At 43.7% G+C, this 27,146-nt stretch overlaps 1 protein-coding gene and 1 long non-coding RNA gene across 6 annotated transcripts in view; one reads left to right on the top strand and one right to left on the bottom strand.

Moving 5' to 3' along the window:
* Positions 1–23,678, bottom strand: part of LOC121705712 — a 31,635-nt gene extending 7,957 nt beyond the window's left edge. The window contains exons 1-4 of the long non-coding RNA XR_006030875.1: positions 23,481–23,678; positions 23,272–23,380; positions 22,965–23,023; positions 22,791–22,823 (exon numbers count right to left, since the gene is read on the bottom strand). This is a non-coding gene — a long non-coding RNA (uncharacterized LOC121705712). The remainder of the gene's footprint in view (positions 1–22,790; positions 22,824–22,964; positions 23,024–23,271; positions 23,381–23,480) is intronic.
* Positions 12,633–22,262, top strand: LOC121705701. Of its 5 annotated transcripts, XR_006030872.1 has the most exons (4): positions 12,633–13,114; positions 14,767–20,792; positions 20,975–21,067; positions 21,252–22,262. XR_006030872.1 is itself a non-coding variant. In XM_042086873.1 (3 exons), the coding sequence occupies exon 3, from the start codon at positions 15,904–15,906 to the stop codon at positions 20,479–20,481; it is 4,578 nt and encodes a 1,525-aa protein (XP_041942807.1). In that variant the 5' UTR covers positions 12,633–12,839; positions 13,022–13,114; positions 14,767–15,903; the 3' UTR covers positions 20,482–21,240. The 5 variants fall into 5 exon arrangements, 3 of the variants coding, with proteins under 3 accessions (XP_041942807.1, XP_041942810.1, XP_041942809.1); XR_006030871.1 differs by lacking the exon at positions 21,252–22,262 and having other exon boundaries at positions 20,975–21,240; XM_042086873.1 differs by lacking the exon at positions 21,252–22,262 and having other exon boundaries at positions 12,633–12,839; positions 13,022–13,114; positions 14,767–21,240.
* Positions 23,679–27,146: the final 3,468 nt, after the last annotated feature.

Genomic DNA, 27,146 nt, shown 5'->3' with positions numbered 1-27,146 from the left:
TCATTTCTTGTGTGGCTAGAAGCTAGCTTCTAGCTAGCTAGGTCATAGGGAGGAGATGTTGCTGTAACGTTATGAGATTTATGTTGCTTAGCGTAATGCCATGGTCATTTGATATGAGATGCTTGTAGAAGCTGACAACAGTAACTTCGTCACTCGTAACTTTAGACTCCTATTTTTTTTACTAAGAGTAATTCAGGAAGCATTTTAGCCCTAAAAGTAGCGCCTGAGTCTGTGACAGCTTAAGCGAGGACTCCTAATAAGACCGATTCACAAACAATGTTTTGTGGTGGCATTTCACGTCGCGATGTTTTGAAATGCGTCTAACAATCACGAGGGAACAATTTTGAATTGTAGGCATAACCAAGGGATGCAGTAACACCACCAACAACAACCAAAAGTAGCCTACTCATTGTTTACATGTACATTAAATGTAACGTTTCATTGTGAATCAAATTAAAAGATTCTCATCTTTGCAAACGTTGGCATAGGCATAGGCATGTGGTGACAGATTAATATAAAAATATTGCTGCGTGAATCACGGTAAGCGCGAATGAAGTGGCCACTTCTTAATAGGAGTCACTGTATGGAAGTAGGCTAAGTAAAATAGAGATGTTTAAAATAAGATAAAGTTAGGATATGCCCGCTTGACAACGGCAGAGATAACTGGCCTTTGGCCATAGCATTCAACCATCCATTTAGAACGACTGGCCTTCATAGCAACCAGGGATCTTAGCTGTGATTCATGTAGCTACAGTATGCATACAATGTGATGCAAAGTATAGAAAGGTGATGAAATATACAGAGACAAGTCAAGAAATATAGTGCAATGTAGACAGTAGTATACAGTTGATTTACAGAAGGTGGTTTAGAGTAATATGAATTAAATATAAATATGTGCAGTGTATTAGCAGTTATCTCATACAATAAGTAGAATAATGTATGTAATAGTAACATTATAATAGTAGAAATAATAATATAGATATATGCAGTGTGTTAACAGAATATAATAATATTCAAATATGGATATTCAATATGACAAATATATAACAGATATGTACATAACATACAGCTATGTGCAGTGTGGAAACAGTGTCATTGTAGTGCAGAAACAACATTATAAGAGTAGTAAGAATAAGTTTATGTGCAGGATGAATAGTATAAAGATCAGTAGAATAACTATGTATAAATGTAATTACAGTAGGCCTATGTACATTTGTAAATAAATAGAAAACTATGGGTGAGAGGGATAAATTAATTTTATTTAATCGTAAAAGTAAATTGCATTCAATTAAATAGCAATTAAAAATCTTTCCAGTAGGCTTTAATGTCACGCAAAAAGTACAACCAAAGCTGAGCTTGATCAACTAGAACGTCTAAAGAACCAGAACTTGAGTGTAGTTTTTTGCTGGGTCCCAGGCCATGTTGGTCTGAGGGGAAATGAGAAAGCGGACAGTGCTGCTAAGCAAGCCCTCAATGAAGAAGTCACAGAATGTCAAATCCCTGCCCCAGACCTTAAACCTATACTGAACTCTTAAGCCTAAAGTATGGTCCCGCGTCTGCGTCCCGCACACGCGGCACTGGTGAACGCGTGACGAGAATTGCGTCATTTTTACAGCATGCGTCGCGTCTTTGAGTCGACCGAAATTTAAGACCGCGCGTCAAAGTGACGCGTAGACTGCGCATGTGTGAAACGGAACTGCTGTAAACACTCCCCTCCAGTAGGTGGACCACATAGAAGAACAACACTTAAACGTAGAAACAAACCTAGACAGAAGAAGACTTGTTTGGTTACCATAACGACGATGGAACAGAGCGCCTGTCCTCAGCTTGCCTGGCTTTGAGTTACGTGAGACACCACGACATGGAGTCAACTTCGACCGATGTAAAGCCACAATCCACAGATACATTCTTTAACATTATATTTAATGGTCACTTTACCATCTATGATGTAGAACCCAAAGTATTTCAAGACACCACATTTTAGATGAGTTGGGGACGTAATTATCTGTCTGCTGGCCGTTCTGTGCGTTACCTTTGATTGTCGAAACAGGGTGGCTGCATGGGCTCATTGTGGCTACTGGCTATTATATTGGCTTGATTTGGTAATGAGCCCTGGATCATATAGCACTGAATGAGATGGTAAACAATAAAATAAAACTAATCATAGACAGTGACAGCCTTTACTCCATGCATGGAGAGCTGACATGACTTCGGATTAAATGCATCTTTTAAAAATGAGCGTATGCTGAAATCAAATCGCAAAACCCAGAGCCAATTAAAGGTATCTATCTACAATGCTCAGGCGAAACCCAGTTGCTGATCGAGATGCATTCTCGCCTGTTCCTTATATAATGCGTTATCAATAGTGATTATAATAATAAAGGGAATGTAGCCTACCTCTCCCAGGTGCAATCATTATCACCTAGCCTACTCCTGAACAATGCTGAACTCAAATCTCGAAACTCGCCTGTCAACACCGGGAAATGCGCTACACAGCACTAAAAACCGAATAGTTTATTTATAGTTCGACTACGGATATTTCACGTCATGTTCGAATAAAAGTGACAGCCCTACTCCCTGCATAGAGAGCTGACATGACTTCGGATTAAATGCATCTTTTAAAAATGAGCGTATGCTGAAATCAAATCGCAAAACCCAGAGCCAATTAAAGGTATCTATCTACAACGCTCAGGCGAAACCCATGTAACACTTGCTGATCGAGATGCATTCTCGCCTGTTCCTTATATAATGCGTTATCAATAGTGATTATAATAATAAAGGGAATGTAGCCTACCTCTCCCAGGTGCAATCATTATTACCTAGCCTACTCCTGAACAATGCTGAACTCAATCTCGAAACTCGCCTGTCAACACCGGATAATGTTATCATAATAATAATTGAAGGAATAACCTAGGCTACCGCTCGCTCTAAATACACCCATTATCACAGTGAGACATACATTATGAACACAAATAGTTACTTCAAAACTTTTATTGACACGTCATATTTACAGGTTTTTGGTTCATACTTTTTGGTATGAGGCAGGTGTGAAGACTCAATACAAATTTAATTGAGGACATCTGTACGCACAACTCTTTCTTACCATGACACTACTGCATGTGTTCAGAAAAATGTCTTTACTTTGTATCGCACCAATATTGCTGCCCTCGCAGCACCGAGTCACTTAGCTACATGAGTAGCCTAATAAGCAAGTAGGCTAAGCTAGTCTCTCAGCTATACCAACAGGTGTGCTGTGTGTGTTCTGGTGGATGATAAATGGAGCGATGCGATGGGCCAGCTTATCAAACTTCCCAGCAGACAGGCGAACGTACTCGTGGTGCTTTTTCCTTCATCAGCTCTTCCTTCGTTTAGTGCTCGCACATCCCAAGTTCTTCTTTTCTTCAGGCGTTTCAGGCTTCTTTGGTGGTTGTGTCCTACTTTCAGGCTCGACGTACCGCCCCCAGTTGGTGGGGCAGAGTATCACAGTTAATCCGTAGTGCGCAGGCGCTAACCTTAACAATTTAACGCGCATTCAGGACAGCAGAAATTGCTGCAGAGCCAGAGCATGCCAGAGCCTTTACATCTCAGATAAGTGGCAATCTGAATGGGATTAATGTACCAACAAGCAAGGAATGTGAATTTTGGCACATTTTCATGATCCACTGGGTCGTTATGGGCCACACAAAATACGGTGTTGCTAAAATTACTCCTATTGTGGCTGTTAGAGACATGCATTCATGAGTATCCAGCTACATTCAATGAGTTAAGTAAAATACATTCACACACAAAAAAAACCCCATCACTAATGTTGTGGACATTCCTTTATTCTGAGATACATCAATAGGCTCTCAAAACAATCCCAAACAGAAATAAGGTCTTTATAGAGCAAATCCATATAGATTATTTGTCAAATAAACAGTAAAACAGAATTAGGGGATGTTATATATAACATTCACACTCATAGCTCATATTTCTAAAATAAATCAGTGAAAAAGTATCCTGACAAACAAGCAGCATTTTAATACCTTAGTCATATTTCATAATTTCAAATTTTTCTCTAGGTTACCTGATAGCCCAGTTTGAGAGGTGCAAGACGCGTGACATTATTTATTTTTGCAGCCAATCACTGCTGTTGTTTTATTTTATTGATTTGATTTTAGTCATAGAAGCTAAATTCGAAGGCAGGCCACAGGTAAAAGCCAACGAACCGCATTCACCCCGCAAGGCAATAGTTGAATAGAGCTTTTGAGGTATTGCCACTGCTCCAACACTGAAAGGCACTGTTAGAATGCTTGGATCAAGCCAGGTTCAGCATAGCGTATGTCACTGTCTGCTCACGTTGGTGACCGGACCAGGGCAAGCACACTTTCGCAGTTCCCGCCGGAAATGCAGTCTAGTTATTATTTTTATTATTATTTTTCCCGTCTCCCTAATTTTTTGTCAGCCCTAGCGCCTAGGCCCTTTGAGACAGAGACACCGTTCCAACTTTAAAACGTCCGGTCAGTACCGGTGTAAGTTGGTCGCGAAGATGACGTCAGGTGGGCGTGCCGTTCGTCCGCCATATTGGATTGAACAGAAAGCGAAACTAAATTTTCACAGGTCACAAATTTGGTCCGAACGCCACGAAACTTGACGTACATTATCCTTGGACCAAGCCTCACAAAAGTTACCGGAAGGATTTTTGATTTTTGAAAGCGTTTGCCCGTCACAGCCAAACGAAATCGGCGGCGAAGCTCCGAAACAGGAAGTCGTCCATATCTCAGGAACACTGTCACATATCGATACCAAATTTTGTATATGAACTGGGGACTCCAATGTGAGGGTGCATAAGCTAAAAAAAAAAAGAAATATTCTAAAAGTTTCCATCATTTGGCAAACCACCCATCCATTTTTGGTAACTATCACCTTTCACATTTGCAGTTGTACTGTTATCACAATGCCTTCCAAGTATGCACAATCTCTCTGGGGAGCCACAATGTCTCTAGGCAGCCTTGCCCAATCATGAAATCCTTGCTCTGCCATGGGATAGCATGGACTTACGAACTGAAATAGCAAGGAGAACAGTAGCTATATATAGCTTACATAATAGAGTTGTTTTCACATTGACGGTATTCAAATAAAAATGTTCCTTATTGTTAAATGTCATAATGGGAGAGTTTATTAAAAATGTTACAAGTATGCAAATTCATATATTTACGGGAAATGAGGTTTTACTGGGTTGTTTTGTTATAAAGACATGCAAGGCATTCTGGGCCATGTAATAGACAAACAGTGGTCGGCAGCGTTAACTTGATTTCCTGTATTAATATGAATAGGTGTTTCTGTAAACCTAGAAACAATAAACAGCTATCTCTGTTACAAAAACGAGCTGGTAATCGCTCGTTGAAGAGGGAACTATGATAAAAAAAGATTGTTTTCCTAAAAGCATGGAGTTGACGAAAGAATAAACAAGCAATGTCACGTTAATGTTAAATAGCCTACCTATCTGAACGCTAGGTGGCAACGTTGTATTACATTTCACTAGTGTAGCCTACTTGAAATACGGTGTGAGATTCACAAGTAAGGAAGGTGCAAATATTATGTAATTTATCATGGGAAATTATTGGAAATGTTATTTCTTGTTTATTCTTGCAAACCACACACATCCATTCGGAATCACACGTACACATTTAATACTGAAAGACTATCATTTCGTTTATTTGATGTCGCCTAGCAACACAGCCTTCAGAGCAAAGATTCTAGAACAGGGCTTCAGAGAGACACGTTTTGAGTTTGTGGCCAAGAACCTAAAATATCGGTTTCCATGTGCTGGATGGTGTGCGTCCTTTATGAAAGTAAGTGTTTTATACAGTTAACGTTACAGACATAATGAGTCATGTTGTAGTGGTCAACATAAATGTGCCCCTTCTGTTATTAGAATGCTAAGCGGAGAAGCATGCTAAGCAGAGATTTAGTATCATTCATTTCTTGTGTGGCTAGCTATAGGGAGGAGATGTATGTTGCTAATTGGGATTTATGTTGTTTAGCGTAATGCCATGGTCATTTGATATGAGATGCTTGCACTCGTAACTTCATCACGTGTAACTTTAGGACTGCTATTTTTTTTACTAACAGTAATTCACGAAGCACTTTAGCCCTAAAAGTACAGTAGCACCTACGTCTGTGACCGCTTAAGGGAACTTGCATTGTAGGCATAACTAAGGGATGCAATAACACCACCAACAACCAAAACTAGCCTACTCATTGTCAACATGTACATGAAATGTAACGTTTCATGTGAATCAAATTAAAATGTTTTCTTTGCAAACGTAGGCATAGGCGTATGGTGACAGATTAATTTAATGCTGCTGTGTGTATCACGGTAAGCGTGAATGAAGTGGCCACTTCTTAATGGGACCCACTGTATGGAAGTGGGCTAAGTAAAATAGAGATGTTTTAAGATAAGGTTAATCAGAATTCTACGATATGCCCGCTTGACAACAGCAGAGATAGAACTGGCCTTTGGCCATAGCAACCATCCATTTAGAACGACTGGCCTTCATAGCAACCAAAGATCTGAGCTGTGTTGCAATGTGAGGCAAAGTATAGAAAGGTGATGAAACATACAGAGACAGGTCAAGAAATATAGTGCAATGTAGACAGTAGTATACAGTTGATTTACAGACGGTGGTTTAGAGTAATATGAAGTATTCCTTTATTCTGAGATAGGCTACATCAATAGGCTCTCAAAACAACCCCAGGCTCACAAAACAATCCCAAACAGACATAAGGTCTTTATAGAGCAAATCTATATAGATTATTTGTGAAATAAACCAGTAAAACATAATTTGTGGGATGGAATATATAACATTCACACTCATAGCTCATATTTTTTTTTAAATAAATCAGTGAAAAAGTATCCTGACAAACAAGCAGCTTTTTAATGCCTTGGTCATATTTCATAATTTCTGTTGTACTGTAGGTTACCTGATAGCCCAGTTTGAGAGGCGCAAGACGCATCATTTCACTGCTGTCATTTCAATCACTGCTGTCATTTTATTTTATTGATTTGATCTCAGTCATAGAAGCTAAATTCGAAGGCAGGCCAAAGGTAAAATCCAACAAATCGCATTCAACCCGCAAGCCAATAGTTGAATAGCCCTCTCCTAGAGCTTTTGAGATATTGCCACTGCTCCAACATTGAAAGGCACTGTTACAATGCCTGGATCAAGCCAGGTTCAGCATAGCGTATGCCACTGTCCGCTCACGTTGCTGACCGGACCAGGGCAAGCACACTTTCGCAGTTCCCGCCGGAAATGCAGTCTAGTTAGGTTTGCCATCGTAGGAAGCGGCTAGCTGAGGTTAACGTTCAGCAGCCGTCTCGCGAGCTGTCTGTGGCGGCAAACTGATGTGCTTCAGACGGTTAGAGCTGCCGTCTGTTAGCTAGCTGGATCCTTTTTTAGACACGGTTATTTCACAAAGTTTGATGAGTAGAAATACGTTCACCCACTGCTTTTATAAAACGGATATGTTATGATGTTTGATGAACATAAATAAGTTAAGACACACTGGTTATAAGATATAGAATTTAACAACGTTTTGAGAGTATAAATAGATAAATACACACTGGTCATAAGACATGATTATTCTGATAAGGAATACGAGTATACAGTAAATAAATAGATAAGTTGATACAAGGAATAGTATTTCGTAAAGTATGAAGACGTATGTTAAAAAACACAGTTTTGATATAACAGTTATCTTGAAGTAATGAATGTAAATATACTAAGCCATGACACTGGAATGAATGTTTGTTATCTGAATCATATTGAGTATACGTAATGTAACTAGTGCCTTTAATACTGCTGTTTTGTATGTACTGTATATTTAAACGGGTGAAGTGTTTTATAATATTGAACTGAATCTTTATGTGCTATTCTCTGACTTTTGCTACGTTAGAATTCTATGTATAGAGCTCTATTGAATGGTTAGTCAGGTGGTTTGCTACAGGTAGCCTGTACTTAAATACAATGGTATGTCCATGTTATTGCCCTATTCAGCCATAGTGGCCTATTTCTCACGGGTGTGAAAAAAATGTGAATGTATGAATGTGTTTTTGGGATACATGAGCATATGTATGTGATGAATGTATTGAGATACATAAATGTAATGTTAAAGAACATGTTACTGTTGAAACAGACTTATTGCACAGACTTTGACATGATTGCTAGTCAATAAAAGATGCACTTTGGATGAAAAACTGACAAGAAGCAGCCTGTGTCATCTCCTTGTTTTTCCACCTGTTTCACAGGATCTTCTTATCTTTGTTATGTCAGTCCCACACTTGGGACCTGTAACATAATGTTTCATTTTTTATTATTATTAATGACAAAAAGTGATGGAATTCACAAAAGGCAAAGAAATAAGCCAGTGAGGACTACTGATGAAATCCCAAAATGGAAAGGTACAGGCCACAGTAGGTAAACTGTGATGTTGAAAATGATGGTTGATGGTGTAATAGGGACCATCATCTCAAACTGGTCAGCATGCTTACAGGAGAAATCGGGCCAATTTTGACATAGATCTTGATCGCTAGACGTCGCTGAGTACTGTCGATAGGGGGAAAAAACGACCAAAATCGGTGCTACCGAACTGGAGAAGCTGGTGCAGCTAATACTTCCAGTTACCGACAATGCTAGGTCTGGGGGCATCATCTAAACGTGCCTTTTTTTCCTCTTAACAGACTCAAAATGTCATTAAAAGTTCTGTGCAATATGAACAGGGCCCTTTCTTGACAAAGCGATTTCAAATCAATTGTGAAGAAACCGTTTGAATTCAGATTCATGTAAAAATAGGCCTGATTTCTCCTTTAAGCCCTTCTTCAGGCACAGATTGGTCAGAAGGCATCGGGAGGTTGAGGTGAGGTAAGAACACAAGCTGAAGATATGTTTGTTAATGTCTGAAGCTGAATTTTGTATACAACATGCACACTATTTTTATTCATGGTTTTGCATTTGAACAACCTTCAGTAGGCAAGAAATCAGCTGAAGTCTCTTTCCAATAATCTAGACACATAACAATCATACTTTGTAATCTCTCTAAGTGTGGTGCTATTTTGAGCCTTGTTAGTGGTATAGAAATAGCGATTTCTTTCTACTGTACGTGTGCCCCGAAGGCTAGTGTTAAACGCTAATTAGCGGTTTGCAATAAAACTGGTCACATTCGACTAGCATGAAAACAAATCCCAGCGAACGGTCGAACTCGGTACAAATGTGTTATTAACCTAGGTTCATTTTGCGCCAGAATTGTCCTTTAAAAGGAACAAAATTGAGCCCCTAAAGTACTAATATGTTAGCCTGGTAAACCAGACCCTGGAATCTTTCAGATTAAGGGTCTGGCCACGAGTAAGGAAAATGGCAGTGTTGCCAGATGCCAACAAGGTTTTCCAGCCCAAAACCTCGTCAAAAACCGCGAGAATGCACAAAAAACCGCCCAAATTTGCTTTTGCTTGTTTCTCATTTAAACACATTGAAATCATTAACAAGCTTTAAAATGACCCATTTTTCGACTTAGCCTATTCAATCCAATTTCAGAAACAATATTCAATCAAACTGTAGGCTACACAAAAAATATTTTCATAGGCCTACCCCAAATGTAGGCTAAAGGCTTGAGTTAAACTTGAGTCTGACACCTGTGATTTAGAACAATTAATTAATAGGCTACCTAGGCGCTATATATTCCCTGAGACAGGCAGTTAGGCCTAGAGTTTTCATGAAAATCGCGCTGAATAGGCTATTTAGGACAGTGTCAGTGTGCTCTTTGCAGAAGCAGTGCGTCCATGCATGGCAACTACACGCAAAAAATATTTTCATACGCCAGATATAGGCTAAAGGCAAACTTGAGTTTGACACCTGTAATTTAGAACAATTAGTAGGCCTACCTGACAGGCAGTTAATCGTAGTTTTCATGAAAGTCGCGTTGAACGAGCAGGGGTGTCAGTGCGCTCTTTGCAGAAGCAGAACGTTCATGCATGGGCCATCTCTACACAAAAAACATAGGCCTATGGCCCTAGGCCCTTCGTGAAAATCGCTTTGAGCAATTGTTATTAGGCCTAAAAATAATTAAAAAGTTCTAGTAGGCCTAGGCTTTGTCAAACTTCCTCAACAACTGTCGGGCTGGACGGAACGTGGGCCGTAGTCCTATGTCAAGCCATTCGCGCAAGACCTGCGCACATCCATCAACCCTGAAAGAAGGGGTAAGTCCTGTCTCGTAGGTAATCTTTCAGCAGTGTGCACACTCATGAAGAGATTGACTGTAATGACAAAATGCTCTTTGCCCACTTTGGCATATTGACATTGTCAGTCAGCTAGCTAAGTTTGAAAACCCCGCGAGCTGTGTGTTTGAATGGCGGTCTGCGCCAGAGTAGGGGAGAACCGGACTGAAACACTTTTTAATTAAACGTAATTTACAAAGACATCGTAAAACACTGAAAGCTAATATTTTGTCACACGCAAACTACATCGGTCCTCTGTCAAATACAGTTGCATTTTCAGCTCTGAACAAAACCATTCAGGATTTATTTAAGGAGAAATCGAACATGCGTTTTGTTTCATTCGTCCCTCCAGACCGGGATAAATGAAACGACATGGGGGATGAAAGAAACATACAGCTTAAACTTCCCACAACTTCAATATTTGACAACATCATGAATGGTACTTGAAATATGTGTTGATTTGGATAAATTACTGCTGGGCTTTACTGTCTGCTGTTAATATCTAACAACTAATTGCGGTCATTGTGAAGCGCATATCTCGCGGTTAAATACCATGCACTATGCCATTTATATGGCTAGAATGCATGTTTCGATACATAAGGTGACGTGAGCTGAGAGTGTCTGAGTTTAGGGGGGCACGTCAGCCAGAGGGTGTGTGAGTGAGTGCGTGTGAGTCTGCTGCCTGCTGACCAGAGACGGTCGCTGGAAGAAGGGTCTGAAGTGCCTTTGTTTCGGCTACAAAAACCCGCCGAACTGATCCGAAACCAGCCCAATTTTTATACACCCGCCCAAACCCATTTTTGCCCGCAAAATAGATTGCAAAACCGCCCAATTCTGGCAACCCTGGAAAATGGGCAATTCGAGGGGCGGCACCAAGCATGCATTTGAAACTCTCACTGCACGCAGTTGGATAACGCTACGACCAATCACAACAATTCATCAGTGTCAGTCATCAGTGTAGCTCGCCTTTGTCCCACCTACACCGATTTGATTGGTCCCTCTCGCTCGAGAGATGGAAGAAATTTGGATCATTGCTCGTGGCCAGAGTATCTTGCGGGCACCATTCAAATTGTGCTCTCGCGAGAACTCTGGATTTCCAGGGTACTAATATGTACCGTTCCTGGATCATTAATGTACCTTTTTGCAAAGGGACCATATTTGTACCTAACGGTGGGTTTCCACACAGCGAAACACCTCGCGATTTTCGGCCAGCGAAATTTCGCCTCGGGGGCGTATCTATGGGCGTGACGGCGAAACCGCTAACCTTTTGACTGCAGTGTCTAGCCAGTGGTGGCAAGCGAGCGAATTAGGCTAATCGGCTAGTTCAAACGTTTAAGTACTTCATGAAGATATCCAGGGGTCTTTATGCCTCGACTAAGTTGATGTTGCCTATAAACAACAATTCATGTTCATAGAAACAACAAGGTCAATAAGACCTTGATAATAATAGATAATATATTTTATACCTGTGTTGCAGCATGTAGCCTAGCTGTCTAGCTAGGTTTACAATGCAATCCAATGTCTTAAAATACTAGCATTTCACCTGTCAGCTAGCTAAAAAGATCGAGTACTTAAACTAACATATATATAGTGGTCTATTTAGTGGTGTATGTGCTCTGACTAAGTTCGTGTGGCATATAAACCACAATTTGTGTTGATACAAGTGCCAATGTTCATGTAGAAAAATTTTAATCACATACAAATGTTCGTGTTACAGCTCAGGTAGTCTCCGCCATCTTGGTCAGACTTTTTTGTAACTCCCGCCTCCAAACACAAAGACGCGGACCTGAATTGGTTCTCGAATGGTCCTTATTTAAATAAAGTTAAACTTTGGCCAACTTCGTTTCGCCTGCCTCGGCGATTCGCTTTCATTTCGCCCAACCAGGGCGAATTTCGTCTCCATTCAACCTCAATAGAGCATCACAGTCCCGCCCCTCCTCCGAGAGAGCTTAGTTTCCGGAAGTAAATTTCCCATTAGGGGTTTGCACCGACGTCATGTTCTGGCCGGTAACTATGGTAACCCAGCACGCGCGGCCATATTGGCGATACTCAGGTGAATGAAGTACAATGGAGTATTATGCACTTTGGATATCTTACGTGATTGTAGCCGTGTCTAAACAACAGAAAATCTCATCAAAATGCGTCTAAGATGCAAAGGCTGAATAATATATAAGCAATACACGAACCAGCGCAAAATAATTTCCAACCAGCGACAGCACGCAAACCCTTTCCTCCAAACAGTGATTTTTATATAGTGAATGTGCAGTTAATAGCAGTTATTTCAGGAGTAATCGTGCAAATAATCGTGTTTTGGTATTGAATGTTAGATTTACCATCGTGTATTTTATATCGTGTGTGTGTGTGTGTGTGAAAGCGGTTAACGTTATGTGATCAGGTCAGGATCACGACTAATTGCAATCACCTGGGCGTGCGGGCTGGGGGTCATGGGTACGTAACTTCCTTCCCGACAAACACAAAAGAAGCTCTCCCAAATTGTTTGGTACGCAAGTTGCTTGTCGCTGGTCGGTACAAACCGCGCACTTCATGCTGGGTTTTGGTTGCGAACAACTCCCTCGCTGTGGTCTGGGTAGGTGGAATGTTTCATGTACTCCTTACACTTTTAATGTGAGTTGTTGCCACTGCTGTAGACCACGAACGTTTGTCTGACATGTAGGTAATAGCATAAAGTGAGAGTTTGTGTTTAGCCACGTAGTTTGAACACGGGGCAGGTGGTTGTAGTGTCGTAACGTTTGGCTCATCTTGCTATAGACTGTCATCTCCTCCCTACTCCTGTTTCCCTGTGACTACTCCCTCCTCTGCTCCTGTTGCCCTGGGCTAGCTCGCATTGTGGAAAAGGCCGAGGTAGGCATTGTTTATTGTTCTAACAGTGCAACGGTCCTATTTTAAATATGTATCTGGTACAATGTTTTCTTTTTTACATGTCGTTTGACTTATGAACAATTAAACTTCATAAAAACTGTTGTGTATTGTTATGAAATGCGACATAACCATGGACCAGGGTGTTAAACGTTTCTCTCTGTTGTAGATCACAGCTGGCTGTCTATTACAGTTTGACCACTGTTTTCCCCCATTAGAGTTTCTTTTGGTATTAGTGAGTGTTAACCTAACAGCACGTCAAAGTTGGTTGTACAGTATGCTTGTTTGTGTTGGTTTATTTTCTTTGTGTTGTATGCTTGTCTGAGTGTGATACACTGGTGCATTTACACTGTTTGCCAGGGTCTGTTACACGACCAGGTGTAGTGCTGTTGCCATCCCTGAGCTCATATTAGCAGCTAGTTAGCGATTTCAGACTGTTACTCCGAGGCTATTGAGACTTATTCTTCCCCCCGGCAGTATTAGTTTTTAATGGGTTCTTGTAATCCCTGACTTAGCTTATCCACACGGGAGACTGTTACTCCTGGGGCATAGGGGTCTATCTATGCCCCAGGTGGTATTAGTTCATATTGAGTTCTTTGTGACTCCCAACCTAGTTTCTCCACACAGTAGACTGTTACTCTTGGGCCATAGGGGTCTATGTCCCAGGTAGTATTAGTTCATTATAGCTTCTGCTATTCATTGTAGCTGTATCGGTAGCACTCCACTGGCGCTGAATAGCGTGGTTGTCTTGTTTTTGTTTCCTTTATTGAATGCCCCTCCTTCCCCCTGTTTGCTAGTATGGCCTGCTAGGTCTATTAGGTCACACAGTTAAGGTACTCTAGGACTGCCGCCTTCCCCTAGTTTGCGGTGAGGGCACATTCTAGTGGTTGAGCGTGTACTGAACACCTATTTATACTCGTGTGGGTTGTATTTAGAAAGCTTGAGTGTTACACTTGTGTTTGTGTGTGTGTATGGCCATAGATCACTTTTGGGGCTGGGCAGCCGTCCGAGGGTTACTGTACCTGTGTTAATTCAGGCCGTGTAGCAGCCACCAATCCACTGGGCATTTCATTTATGATTATGTGTATTACATTTTGTTTTCTTTGATTATTTCGTATTGTGTATTCTGATTTTGTTTTTATCGGATTTACCTACTGTACACCCCTGCCATCCATTTTAAACGAAGAAAAGAAATAATAAATATAACATTGTTTATACTACTGCCTCTGGCCTCATCCATTTAGTTGGATAAACCTGAGGGCCCTGTCACATTTGGCGCTGCGAGCAGGGTTCATGAAGAGGCTGTTAAATTATTTTTTTTTCTGTTTGTTTTGATCTTTGGTGTTGTGTGAGTGAACATCTTTTACCATAGTTGCTAGTTAGCTGGTTGGGGAAAACAGTGGTTGAAGAGTGTGTTCGTCCCATTCCTGGAAGCAAGAAGGCCGGGCCGAAGGAACTTCTAATTCCCGTCGTCAACACCATTGCTGGAGCGTTGGCGCCTGCATAGTGCTTCGTAATTGTGACTGCTGTCCTTTCTGTGTGTGTATATATATATATATATATTTTTTTTTTTATACTTTTTTTTTTTTTTTTTTTTCCCTCGTTTGTTTGTTTGTTCCCTCTCGTCCTTATTGCAGACTAAGTGTAAGGATGGACAATGAGGAGATGGCAGCTCAACTTAGAACCCTGACTGAGCTTGTGCAGCAATTGCAGGCAGACAACACAAAACTTAGGGAAGAGGTCGCCCAAAGGTCAGTTCCGCCAACACCCGATAGTTTGCCAGGTCAGTCCCCTAGGCCTGGTCCTGTAAATGAGGCCGTTAGACCAGCCCCAACTGGAGTAGTAGAACGCTATGTGTATATCCCTCGTGAGCGTAAGTGCCCACGGTTCTCTGGGAGACTGTCTCATGATTCTTTAACGGTGGAGGATTGGGTGGAGGAGGCCCGCCGCCACTTATCTTCACGGCATATGCCACTTTCCGAACAGGTTTTGACTATTTTTGATTTGTTAGATGGTGAGGCCAGGACCGAGGTTAAGTTTCGCCCTGCTTCCGATAGAGATGACCCCGATAAGATCTTTGGTATACTTACCAGTATTTATGGTTGCTCCCACTCCTATATTAGTCTACAGAAGCAGTTTTTCCAGCGACGGCAACTTGCAGGGGAGTCTTTGAGGGAATACTCCCATGCTCTTATGCACATGATGGAAGCTGTAAAGAGGAGGGATCCGGTCTGTTTTGCGAATCCTGATGTGGTATTGCGTGATCAGTTCATAGAGCATGTAGGGGACAGTATGTTGAAACGGGAGCTGCGACGTCAAGTACGGCTCCACCCAACTATCACTTTCTATGATGTCCGTAGTGAAGCTATTCGTTGGGTAGAGGAGGGTGAGCACTCTAGTGACCCTAGGCCCCGTGCACATTCCTGTAGTACCAATGTAGTCCAAGAGCATGATGTTGACTCCAACGCAGTGTCTGTTAAGCCTACCAATGAGTTGACTGAGCTAAAAGAGAGTCTCCGTAAGCAACAGTCTCAATTAGACACCATTTTGCGCCGTCTCGATTCCCCTTTGCTACCTGACCAGTCCATCCGTAGGCCACTTGTGCGTAGCTCTCGTTATCGTTTCCAAGCTGATGGCAAGCCCATATGTTTGCGATGTAACCAACCTGGCCATATTGCACGTTTTTGTCAACCTCCAAATGCTGCTCCTAGAGCAGAGATAGAGTCCCACTCTCTCCCTCGGCAGCAGCCGGAAAACTAGTACCCCCTGACGTTATGGCCCAAACGTTGGGTGGGGAGTCATTGGGCTTGACATTAATAGGCACACGACAACTCATTGGCAAATGTCCAGTAGTAGAGGTTAAGATTGGGGGTGTGGCGGTGGCTTGCTTGCTGGACACTGGCTCTATGGTGACTACAGTCACCCAGAAATTTTTCGAGCAGCAGTTACAACCCCTTTTTCACACTGGTTTACAATCTTGTAACTGGCTTAAGTTAAAAGCAGCAAACGGCTTGGAGATACCATACTTAGGATATCTAGAACTAGATGTACATCTTTTTGGCCGAACCCTGCCTAAAATGGGTATCCTCGTCATTAAAGACCCAGCTGACCCAGACGCCCAGGCCCGCAAAGATTCTGTTCCCGGCCTCCTTGGAATGAACATTATCAGCAAGTGCTATCAAGAATTGTTTGTCGACCATGGCAGCGCCTTATTTCGATCCCCTGATGTCCGGCAGGCTGGCAGGGTGTGGCAGCAAGCCCTGTCTGAATGTCAACATCTTGAACGTGCCTTGGAGAGTGGCAAAGTGGGTTCTGTACGGGTGCAGCCAGGGCCAGCGATCCAAGTGCCAGCAGGGTCCATGAAGCTGGTTCCAGCCACTTGCCACCCAGGATTGGGGTCCACACTTCCGTCTGCTCTTCTAGAGCCTGTATCGTTCACTGATGGCCATCTGCCAGGTAACCTGCTCATTCCAACAGCTTACCTTTCCGTCACTTGTGGCCGGGTTCAAGTGCCAGTTGTTAATATCGGATGTCAAGATCAGTGGCTTTGGCCAAAGACCGTGCTCGGGAAACTTTATGTTGCCACCTCACCGGTTTCTGCTTCTGCCATCAACTTTGAAATCCAGGGAGACAGTCACGAGCAGATAGCCTTTATCCAGTCCATTCACACAGGAGAACACACCGATACAAGCTTTTCCCAGCTTACCTGGCCCACATTGTCAGATCAAGAACAGCAGGAAGCTCGCGGGCTGTTGGAGAAGTACAGCAATACATTCAGTCAGAGTGATGGGGACTTAGGATGTACCAACTTAGTCCAACACACCATTCCCTTGCTGGATGATGCCCCTGTGCGGCAACGGTATCGCCGCCTTCCACCTTCTCAATATGACTTGGTGAAAAAGCACGTCCAAGAGTTGCTAGACCATAACATCGTCAGGCCCAGTTGCAGTCCTTATGCATCACCTATTGTGGTGGTCCAGAAGAAAGATGGTTCAATTCGCCTGTGTGTCGACTACCGCCAGCTCAACGCCAAGACACGTAAGGACGCATTCCCACTTCCCAGGATAGAAGAGTCCCTGGATGCATTGAGTGGAGCCAAGTGGTTCAGTACCTTGGACTTAGCCAGTGGCTATAACCAAGTCCCAGTCAGCGAGCAAGATCGTGAGAAGACCGCGTTTTGCACGCCCTTTGGGCTTTTTGAATTCAACAGGATGCCCTTTGGGCTGTGTAACGCTCCAGGTACTTTCCAACGCTTAATGGAGCGCATTTTTGGAGATCAGAGCTTCCATGCCCTCTTATTGTACCTGGACGACATCGTGATCTTCTCCACCACGTTCCAACAACACCTTGAGCGCCTAGAGATGGTATTGACCCGACTTCAGCAACAAGACCTGAAACTGAAGCTAAAGAAATGCCGTTTTTTTCAGACTGAGGTCAGCTACTTGGGGCATGTGATATCTGCAGCAGGAGTGGCCACCGATCCTGAGAAGATCCGAGTGGTTGCAGAATGGAAGAGGCCCTCCACAGTCAAAGAGCTTCGTTCCTTCCTTGGGTTCGCCTCATATTATAGGCGATTTGTGGAGGGGTTTGCAAGCCTTGCAGCCCCTTTGCATAAGCTGGTAGGTGCCCTACAGGGTACCCGCAAGAGACCTGGGCCTCGGATCCAGGGTTCCTTCGCACAGCACTGGACTGGAGCCTGTGAAACAGCCTTCTCAGCCTTGAAAGAACGACTGATTTATGCCCCCGTCCTAGGATATGCGGATTTCACACTCCCATTTATCGTAGAGACTGATGCAAGTAATTCTGGGTTGGGCGCGGTATTATCGCAAGAGCAGGCTGGGCAGCGACGGCCAATTGCATATGCCAGCCGAGGTCTCCGCCCCAGTGAAAGGAATATGACCAACTACAGTTCAATGAAGCTGGAGCTTGTAGGCCTGAAGTGGGCGGTTACCGAAAAATTCCGTGAGTACCTTCTTGGTCACAAGTTTACAGTTTACACGGACAACAACCCGCTAAGTTACCTGCAATCAGCCAAGTTGGCGGCCGTGGAACAACGCTGGGTGTCCCAGTTGGCTCTCTTTGACTACGAGATCAAGTACCGACCCGGCACCGCCAACCGCAATGCGGATGCACTGTCCCGACTGCCCTCTACCCCGGCCTCTCCATCAGCTACCCCAGAGGTGTCTGTTCTTCCTCAATGTTCCATGCCAGGTGAGACCCCCGGGCTGGGCCCCCGGGTGGTTGATTCACTGGAAGTGGGGGCTATTGTACCCAGGGCTCCTGCCCTCCCTACGGGTGTGATGCGAACTCAGACCCCCGGGCTGGGCCCCCGGGTGGCTGATCCACTCAAGGTGGGTGCTATCGTTTCAGGGGATCCTCCCCTCCCTACATGGGTGATGCGCGCTGAGACCCCTGGGCTGGGCCCCCAGGGGGTCGAATCCCTTTCAAGTGGGCTTGTCATGCCAGGTGTTCCAGTTCCCCCGCAATGTGCACTGAGTAGCGTGGCCCCTGGGCTGGGCCCCCAGGTGGCCAACATCTGTGAAGTTGAAGCTGCACCATCACGGAGTAAGAAGGACTTAAGAGTACTCCAAGCGGCCGATCCTTGCATTGTGGCATTTATGCGCTTTTGGAGGAGGAACCATCCACCGACTGCTATCGAATTGAAGACCGCACCTGCTGGAGTTCGAGAGCTTGCCAGACAGTGGCCCCGAATCAGAGAGAGAGAAGGTGTGCTGTACAGGGAAGTGCAGATTCCCCCATCCAGAGCCCAGGTTTTCCAGCTGCTGTTACCCGCAGCTCTGCGGGGAGAAGTTCTAACTGGCCTGCACAATAACCACGGCCATCAAGGAGTGGACCGGACTACAGCCTTAATCCGTCAACGGTGTTATTGGCCCAAGATGTGTCAGGATATCAAGCGGTGGTGTGATGAATGTCAACGTTGTACAGTAGCAAAAGCTACCCAACCCAGAGTTAGAACATTTATGGGCAGTCTTCTGGCTACCAGACCCCTGGAGATTATAGCAATTGACTTCACCATCCTTGATCGGGCCAGCAGCGGGCAGGAGAACGTTCTGGTGGTGACAGACGTATTTTCCAAGTTCACACAGGCGTATCCCACCCCAGATCAAAAAGCCAAGACTGTTGTGAAGGTGCTGGTGGAGAAATGGTTCTATATCTACGGGGTACCACAGCGGATCCATTCTGACCAAGGCAGGTGTTTTGAAGGAGAGCTACTGCATCAGCTATGTGCACTGTATGGCGTTCAGAAGAGTCGGACCACCCCCTACCATCCGGAGGGGAATGGACAGTGTGAGCGGTTTAACCGCACTCTCCACGACCTCTTGCGGACACTGCCCCCAGACAAGAAGAGAAAATGGCCCCAACTGCTCCCACAGCTTCTTTTTGCCTATAACACCACAGTGCATCACTCCACCCAACACTGCCCGTATGAATTGATGTTCGGGCAGAAGCCTCGGCTCCCCGTGGACCAGTTACTTGGTGTCATAGAAGAAGATCCCCCATACGCCAATACAGCTGACTGGATGGGGCAACACAAAGAACATCTGTTGGCGGTGTATAGTAATGCCCGGGAAAAGCTGGAAGCTGCTGCAGCCTACCGGAGACGAGACCATGCTGACCCCGCCCCCATCCTGTCAAGAGGCACCTTGGTGTACTGTAAGAACCACTTCCATGGTAGGCACAAGATACAGGACATCTGGAGTTCTACAGTCTATGAGGTGTTGGAATGCTTGGATGAGGTGGGCACCCTTTACAAGATCAAGCCCCTGGGTGACGGCGGCCCCTGCAAAGTCTTACATCGCACCGAGATAAAACCAGTCCCAGGTGGGACAGAGGGCAGGCAAACAGAGGCAATCCACCACCCTCCGCCGGTGCATGGAGCCGTTGGTACCCCATCCCTAGTGGCTGATGCCACTCATCCTCCATCTCCAACATACAGGGAGGTTACCACTCCAGATGACTCCGAGGACGACAGCATTTGGAGAGTATCCATCACATCGGCCAGACCAAGTACCATAGGAAGCCATGACCCTCTGCCGGGCCTCAGAGGCGAGAGTTTACCGAGTGGTTCCACTCGAGCAAGCAATGCGAGTCCACCCCTGCCCCCAGTGGAACAGTTGGTTATACCACCTACAGAGGGAGAATTAGGTATGGATCCCATGTCACCCGAACCTGTAGATTCCCCCCCTGTGCAGGCATCTGGTAGCCCAGCTAGGAACCCTATACTCATGTCTACCCTTAGACGTTCGAGACGCTGTACAGCTGGGCAACACTCTAACCCCTTTCACCTACCACAGTCTGCCTCCAACAACTCAGGGTCAGGTACAGTGTAGGTGAATGCTGCTGATAATGTTTCGCTCTCTCTCTCTCTCTCTCTCCTCTTTGTGTAGTATTATGTCAGAGTTGGTTCACCGGGTCGGTGAACATTAAAAGCTGGGGTGTATGTGATCAGGTCAGGATCACGACTAATTGCAATCACCTGGGCGTGCGGGCTGGGGGTCATGGGTACGTAACTTCCTTCCCGACAAACACAAAAGAAGCTCTCCCAAATTGTTTGGTACGCAAGTTGCTTGTCGCTGGTCGGTACAAACCGCGCACTTCATGCTGGGTTTTGGTTGCGAACAACTCCCTCGCTGTGGTCTGGGTAGGTGGAATGTTTCATGTACTCCTTACACTTTTAATGTGAGTTGTTGCCACTGCTGTAGACCACGAACGTTTGTCTGACATGTAGGTAATAGCATAAAGTGAGAGTTTGTGTTTAGCCACGTAGTTTGAACACGGGGCAGGTGGTTGTAGTGTCGTAACGTTTGGCTCATCTTGCTATAGACTGTCATCTCCTCCCTACTCCTGTTTCCCTGTGACTACTCCCTCCTCTGCTCCTGTTGCCCTGGGCTAGCTCGCATTGTGGAAAAGGCCGAGGTAGGCATTGTTTATTGTTCTAACAGTGCAACGGTCCTATTTTAAATATGTATCTGGTACAATGTTTTCTTTTTTACATGTCGTTTGACTTATGAACAATTAAACTTCATAAAAACTGTTGTGTATTGTTATGAAACGCGACATAACCATGGACCAGGGTGTTAAACGTTTCTCTCTGTTGTAGATCACAGCTGGCTGTCTATTACAGTTTGACCACTGTTTTCCCCCATTAGAGTTTCTTTTGGTATTAGTGAGTGTTAACCTAACAGCACGTCAAAGTTGGTTGTACAGTATGCTTGTTTGTGTTGGTTTATTTTCTTTGTGTTGTATGCTTGTCTGAGTGTGATACACTGGTGCATTTACACTGTTTGCCAGGGTCTGTTACACGACCAGGTGTAGTGCTGTTGCCATCCCTGAGCTCATATTAGCAGCTAGTTAGCGATTTCAGACTGTTACTCCGAGGCTATTGAGACTTATTCTTCCCCCCGGCAGTATTAGTTTTTAATGGGTTCTTGTAACCCCTGACTTAGCTTATCCACACGGGAGACTGTTACTCCTGGGGCATAGGGGTCTATCTATGCCCCAGGTGGTATTAGTTCATATTGAGTTCTTTGTGACTCCCAACCTAGTTTCTCCACACAGTAGACTGTTACTCTTGGGCCATAGGGGTCTATGTCCCAGGTAGTATTAGTTCATTATAGCTTCTGCTATTCATTGTAGCTGTATCGGTAGCACTCCACTGGCGCTGAATAGCGTGGTTGTCTTGTTTTTGTTTCCTTTATTGAATGCCCCTCCTTCCCCCTGTTTGCTAGTATGGCCTGCTAGGTCTATTAGGTCACACAGTTAAGGTACTCTAGGACTGCCGCCTTCCCCTAGTTTGCGGTGAGGGCACATTCTAGTGGTTGAGCGTGTACTGAACACCTATTTATACTCGTGTGGGTTGTATTTAGAAAGCTTGAGTGTTACACTTGTGTTTGTGTGTGTGTATGGCCATAGATCACTTTTGGGGCTGGGCAGCCGTCCGAGGGTTACTGTACCTGTGTTAATTCAGGCCGTGTAGCAGCCACCAATCCACTGGGCATTTCATTTATGATTATGTGTATTACATTTTGTTTTCTTTGATTATTTCGTATTGTGTATTCTGATTTTGTTTTTATCGGATTTACCTACTGTACACCCCTGCCATCCATTTTAAACGAAGAAAAGAAATAATAAATATAACATTGTTTATACTACTGCCTCTGGCCTCATCCATTTAGTTGGATAAACCTGAGGGCCCTGTCACAGTTAGCAACATTGTGCAGTGCTTCGTATCTGACTGCGATCCTGGTGCATGGTCTGCTCTTGGACCACCATATTCAGTTTGCTTTGCATTATTACGCAAAATGTTCATTAAATGTATGAATTAGTATTTCTAGGTTAATGATTGATGATATGACTCGTACAGTATGAAGGCTATAGTAGCCTAGCTAATGTTAACTAGCATTACCAACCTTGCAAAACTCACCACACAACTTTGTAGGTCTTGTCCCTCATGCTGGCCCTTACAAAACCCACAAGCTAACCCTCGGACACACAACAGTCAATAATGTGACCCGATTTAAAGTGGTTTTCACCCCTTTGGACACTCTTGATTTCGTCCTTGAAACAGTGAAATATTCACGGGGGCATGGACGGTTTGCTATGCTGTTACATTAAACAATCGCTAAAAAGAAAAACTCACATGCAGGTGGTGGAGGCAGTGACATCTGCTGACCTAAAAAAAGGCAGGAAGAGACAAATACATCAGAACAGTCACATGATATGCACCAGGTTAATAAACATGAATGTCAGTAGTTCTATGGTAGGAAATATGACTCAACTGGTTTCTTAAATACATGTATAAATGTTAACTTACAGGGCTTCAAGGCACACGCACCATCCTGGAATGCTCTCTTGCTTGCGGAACGGTTTCATCTGAAATAAAAGACCATACAATCTGCACTGATTGCAAAAAGAATATTTGAATTGTGTAAATAATGTAGTCTGTATTTAAAGGAGAATTCCACCATTGAAAAAGCTGTTGGTAGCATCGGCTAACTAGCGCCAGATTTTGAGGTGGGCTAACCCGAGATGGGCTATGAGACATACGTTCACACTCGGTATCATGTTTCAACACACTTTAGGTCAATATCACACCGGAATTCTCCTTTAAGAGGTCTTACCATCACGTGACCCTGCACTGCCTTTTCTGGACGCTCGCATCTTCTTCCGCCTCAATACTAGAAGTGTCCATCAGCCGCTGATATTTTTCTATAGCTTTGGTGTATGAATCTACATTAAGAGAACAAAGTTTTTGTGAGCCAGTAGTAGAACAAAGCAGTATTTCCATACAGAGAAAACTATTATTGATAGTATTGCAGCAATCAGTCACCTGTACACAACCAGATTTTCTTGACTGGATATTTGGCCCAGCTTTTGACTTGATTTTTGTATTGTAGCCCAGAGAATTTCTAATTGGGAGACACAGCATCCATAGAAATGCATGGGCTTAGTTTGTAAAGCCAGTATGGCAGCTGTGTATAGCCTACTACACACATTCAGCCCCTTCCTGTATGCTTCCCAACAGACCTCTGAAGTTCGCCTACAAAAAGGAACCAAAACTGCCATCCTTGCCTATAAGGAGATCAGGGTGTTAATTTAACCTAACTACCTTAGGTCTGGGGTAGCAAAAATCTAAGTTGCTGTCTTAACGTAGGCCTACCGAAAATCACAGTTAGCCTACCACTCGAAGGCAGAAAAAGTGTGTTGAGCAAAATGTCTGCATTTCAGACTTCTGCATCCCCGGGAGAGTGCAATAATTCTCTCCCCATGTTATTTTCCCATAGCAAAAATCGCAAGATAGGCTACCGGATCTCAGCTTTTTGAAGGCAAAATTCAGAGGTATATTCACTTGAATCGTCTATCCCATAAACTGTGTTACAAGATGGCCGCCGACAGTGTGTAGACATTATCTATAGCCATCTCTATGGCTCTAGTGTAGCCTACATATGCAGGACTGTTCAGTAGGTTATACCCACTTAAAAAGCATCACCATCTCAGTATACCAACTTAAAATAGACTAGGATACATTTGGGGTTGATCACAGTATAGCCTACCCACTACAGCTAACTACTAGCCTACATCACAGTAGCCTAGCCTATATCCAGCTACATACAGTATATCCACTAGCCTACTAGACTACACCACTGCTGCCGAGTGACTTGCCTAAAAGGACTGACTGTACACTAAAACTAATTAAAAGAAACGGTAGCCCAGTGCTATTATTTGTAACATCAACGCGAGCAGGTTAACACGATGACACAAAACATACAATGCTGCAAAACATAAAGTTGAGAACAGCAGCAAACAAAGACGAACGAGCAATGTAAATTACAAACTTGGCAGAATCGGAATATAACAAAGCCCTACAAGTGAAAGGACTTAAAGGAATTATCCGGAGTAAAATGCACTTTAGATCAATTTACGGATGATTGGGAGTACATACGTTGAGTGACATCCAAATCATGTCATTCGGATGTGTTTTGAGAAAGTTCGAAGTTACCGTTTTTAGTCAAAACTCGTTAGCCTGGAAGTGACGCGGGCATGTCATTTCGCCGCTACAAAACGCTATTTTTATACCTCTTCTACAGTTCCAAACAACATTACACTTACGTAGTAGTGAGTAGAGGGTCCCTAAAGCCAAACCGAAGTATCCCGAGGTCTTTATGTGGTCGGATAGAGAGTCCAGAATGAATTTCATCAAGCCAGTACCTTTCCGGAAATGTTGCCATCTTTGCTGCCTCTTCAGGGGAAAGTCCGTAGGAGTCGATTGCTGAGTGTGGAGTAACAGACTCTGGAAATTCACGTCGCCGTTTTTTTTTTTTAAACATAGTCCAGTCCATACAACTTCATTTCAATTTCGAAAGAAATACTGGACTATGTTTTTAAAAAAAAAAAAAAAACGGCGACGAAATTGTGAATTTCCAGAGCGTGTTACTCCACACTCAATGCTATTCTCATTAATTTATTTGTGTAATTTGATGGTTTTACTGTAAAATTCACTATGATAGTTCATAGTAACACTGTCAACTTGGATCTTTTACAGTTCAACCATGAAGTATTTATTAAGAGTTCTACCATGACCGCTTTTAATGTGTTCATGATAAGTGATAATGGATGACACTGTGTTCTTTAATCAAAAGTTTGTTTTTCTGTCATGTTGTTAAACTTTAGTCGATACAAGTAGCCTAACATGTGAGTAAGTAAACATAGCCTATTTGATGACCACATCAAACATGGCATAGGCTTTAAAGTAGCCTAGAGGTAGCACAGGAATGTGAAGGATATAAACAGAGGGAATTCATGTTTTATTTCATACAGTGTGGTATTATCCCAGAAATGTGATTTACTTTTGAAGTTGAAAATGTTTAGTTGAACTTTATAGTAAACCTAATAATTATGAAAACCTCAATCTATAAACAAATTGCAGTCAATCATCATCTTTACTTAGTAACTGTAAACTTTAAAGTCCACATCAGACGTGCGACCATGAAGTTCATAGTAATGGGAGAGTTCATAGTCAAGTTATGATATATTCATGGTCGAACTGTAAAGGCAATGGTAGAACTATAACAAATTTAAGTTGTTTTACTGTGAAATTTTGCAGTTCATTTTTTTCCTGGGTTTAGTTGGAATGCAGCCTCAGCAGACACGAGAGGAGCAGAAAGACACCAACATAACATGAGGGATAGATGTATTTCTTCACAAAAAAATATCAAATAATAATGGATTGAAAAGAGGTACTAATAAACCAGACATGCTAGAATAGAGACCAGTGTACTGACTGGAGTGTGTTACAGAATGGAGAGGACTTAGAGGAGGTCACACAGTGCACAACTGACTACCTGAACTTCTGTATGGACATTGTTGTTCCCACCAGAACTGTACGCTGCTTTCCCAACAACAAGCCTTGGATAATCAGCAATGTCAAGACCCTTCTTAACAGGAAAAAGATGGCGTTCAGAGAGGGGGACATGGCAGAGCTGAGGCGCGTGCAAGGGGAACTCAAATTCAAGCTGAAGGAAGCTAAGGAGGATTACAGTAAGAAGGTGGAACAGAAGCTGCAGGAAAACAACTTGAAGGAGACATGGGACTGCATGAAGGTTATCACTGGCCTGAAGAAGAACAGCAGCTCTGTGGAGGGGGACCTGGACAGGGCGAACCAGTTAAACCACTTCTACAACAGGTTTCTACAGGTTTCTAGGTTCTACAACACTCACCTTCATCATCACAGGCTATCATACCCCCACCATCACTGGATTTTGCACCCCTCCCCCACATGGCGATCACGAACAATGAGGTGACAACGACCTCAGTCAACAGCCATCAGACACACAGATCCCAGATGCTCCCCTCCCCTTACACCCCTCACCATTACAACATATCAAGTGACAGTCCAACTAAAGAAATTGCGCAGCAATAAAGCAGCAGGGCCTGACAGACTGTGTCCAAGGCTACTCAAGGCCTGTGCTGCTGAACTGGGGGAGCCACTGAAGCACATCTTCAATTTGAGCCTACGCCTTGGACAAGTTCCAACACTGTGGAAGACATCATGTCTTACCCCTGTCCCTAATAAGCCACACCCTAGTGAGCTTAATGACTACAGACCTGTCGCTCTTACATCACATGTGATGAAGACAATGGAACGATTGGTCTTAGGTATGCTCAGACCCCAGGTACGCCATGCACTAGACCGTTACAGTTTCCATACCAGGAGAAAGTGGGCGTGGACGATGCCATCACTTATCTTCTACACAGGACACATTCCCACCTAGACAAGGGGAAAAGTGCTGTGAGAATGTTCATGTTCTTTGATTTCTCAAGTGCTTTTAACACCATCCAGCCCCTCAGATTTGGAGACAAGCTCTTGCAGATGGGTGTGGACACTCACCTGGTAACCTGGATTACAGATTACCTGACCGAGCGACCACAGTTCGTCAGACTGAAGAACTGTCTCTCTGACACTGTGATCTGCAGCACCGGAACTGGGCTCTCTCCA

This window comes from Alosa sapidissima, chromosome 3 (assembly GCF_018492685.1).
Source record: "Alosa sapidissima isolate fAloSap1 chromosome 3, fAloSap1.pri, whole genome shotgun sequence".
In the NCBI taxonomy this organism is placed as follows: domain Eukaryota; kingdom Metazoa; phylum Chordata; class Actinopteri; order Clupeiformes; family Clupeidae; genus Alosa; species Alosa sapidissima.
The sequence above is the reverse complement of the archived record's forward strand: the minus strand, read 5'-3'. Positions and strand labels throughout refer to the sequence as shown.